This window comes from Condylura cristata, unplaced genomic scaffold (assembly GCF_000260355.1).
Source record: "Condylura cristata isolate star-nosed mole 26May11 unplaced genomic scaffold, ConCri1.0 scaffold00006, whole genome shotgun sequence".
NCBI classification, from domain to species: domain Eukaryota; kingdom Metazoa; phylum Chordata; class Mammalia; order Eulipotyphla; family Talpidae; genus Condylura; species Condylura cristata.
In genome coordinates this window covers 25,931,836-25,934,115 of record NW_004567107.1, presented here as the reverse complement: position 1 = coordinate 25,934,115, position 2,280 = coordinate 25,931,836, and the positions used below count along the sequence as shown (strand labels likewise).

The 2,280-nt window shown below is 37.7% G+C and overlaps 1 protein-coding gene across 1 annotated transcript in view; it reads left to right on the top strand.

Moving 5' to 3' along the window:
• The window catches only part of DCAF10 (DDB1 and CUL4 associated factor 10), a 28,943-nt gene that overhangs the window by 18,959 nt on the left and 7,704 nt on the right, over positions 1-2,280 (top strand). Inside the window, exon 3 of the mRNA XM_004677500.2 lies at positions 1,826-2,023. Coding sequence (XP_004677557.1) covers positions 1,826-2,023 — 198 coding nt within the window. The remainder of the gene's footprint in view (positions 1-1,825; positions 2,024-2,280) is intronic.

Genomic DNA, 2,280 nt, shown 5'->3' with positions numbered 1-2,280 from the left:
CTTTAGGCGATTAAAGGATTTATAAATGAACCCTATACTGGATAGAAACAGAAGGTATCCTATTTGGGATGATAACAAAATGTTATAAAGAAAGCAAGAGTTGAACAGGTTAAGCAGGAGAATTTCAGGTAGCAAAAATAGCCTCAAATTTTAAAACCATGACTTTCATTAAGATCATTATACTGTTTGGTATAATGAGGTTGATATGATAGAAAGAATTGTATAAAACTTCATCTTGAAAGAAGCTCCTGTATTCATTTCTTCACCAAGAGATTAGGAAGTTATATATAACATTATATATAAGAGAAAGCATCCTAATGCTGGATTAGGCAGAAATTCAAGTATGATTGGTAGGTTATTTTTTAAGTATTTGTATAAAAGATGTTCCCTTTAAAGTCCTTTCTATTGGCCTAGGGAGTATGTCTCATTGCTCTCAATACTACAGCCTAAGTTTGATTCCTGGCCAGGGAGCTGACCCAATGGCCCAGCAAACCTCTCCTGTCCTCCCCTGCTGCTCCCTTTAGCAGTGTATTTCATTAAATCCACTTGTTCTGCTCCCCACTGTGTCTCTAGTGAATTGTCTCAAACCCTCCTGACATACACACACCTCTGGCCTACACCATAGTTCTTCAACACAAGAAAACATTTTTTAAATGATTGAGAAATGAATAGATTTCAATCATCTAGTAATCTTCACTGTTCCTAATGAAATGTTGCTAAATGAAATTATTTGGAGAGTGCCTTTAAATTAGTAAAAGAATAGTTTAATAGCAATAGAATTTTAATAGCAATAGCATTTTAATAGCAACTTTTTCATATAAATGTGTTCTAAATAGAAAAATAGATTACTCATAACAGAGTGAAAATTTTTAATTTTGAACCCTTTTTTATTTTTAAGATTTATTTATGCATACAGAACTGGGGTACAGATCAGAGGTTCAGGGGCAGTGAGAGGACTTACCAGAGACAGAGTGGGGTGCAGAACAGGCAGATCACTGCTGAGGGGGACAGTGGACAGGTCAGGAGAGGTCTGCCATGACATGTGGGTCACCTCAAGGGCGGGGCTCGAACTCATGCTGAAGTGGCTTTAGCTTCTCAGTGCTCTCTTTAACCTGCTGTGCCACTAGGGAGGGCCCTAAACCCTTTCTTTTGACATGGCTTCTACAGCAGTCAGTTTTTCATGATCTCCATCTCCTATTAAATTGTCTTTCATCCGGCCTTCCTGGTGGCGCAGGGGTTAAGTCTCAGCTATCAAGCTATTGCTAGCCACTGTGAGTTTGATCCTTGGGCAGGAAGGTGACCCACATGGCGCAGCAGACCTCACCTGTCTCACCCGCTTCTACCCTCAGCAGTGTATATCAGGAAATTCACCAGTTCTACTCTCTACTCTCCACAGTCTCTGGTGAATTGCCTGGCCCCTCTACCCCCATACCTCTGGCCTATACCCAAGTTCTTGTATGCATAAATAAAATAAATCTTTTTTAAAAAATTGTCTTTCACCAATTGCATTTGCAGATTCTAAAGTTCTTTCTTTTTGGTACTGTTCTCTAATTACCTACACCTATTTCCTGTTCCAAATAAAAATCAGTAATGTGAAGTAGTAGATAACATTGCAGTATAGTTCTCATTAAATCATAGTATCTTATCCTGGTGATTATGTTATACTTAGTATTTATTATATTTCAGTGTCAACTGGGCTTATACAGTGGGTTTCCCCCCGTTTTTTTTTTCTCCCCCTTTCTTCATTAAGCAATAATGCTGTTTCTTAGGTCTACTTTTTGTAATAAAAGATTAAATGAACCAGTTTTTCTTTTCTGCCTTGTAGATTTCTTGATAACCGGCTGTTCGCTACCTGTTCTGATGACACTACAATAGCACTGTGGGATCTGAGAAAACTGAATACCAAAGTATGCACTTTACATGGTCATACTAGCTGGGTGAAGAACATCGAATATGATACTAATACAAGACTCTTAGTAACATCAGGATTTGATGGAAATGTCATTATTTGGGACACTAACAGGTTTGTGAATAGGAAACCCTGTTAGGATTATGAAAAAATATATATTTTTAAATAGTATAATAGTTTATTTTTATATCATTTTGTGCCTTTTTCTATCTCAGTTGTAATCCCTATGGGCTTCCCATCACCAAATCATCCCTGTGCCATCACCATAGTCCAGTGATTATCCCTACCCCCCCCCATTTTTGATCATTTTTTATTCCATTCCCCATTCCACCCTTGTAAAATGTCTCTGGCATATAGTTGTTGTTGTTGTT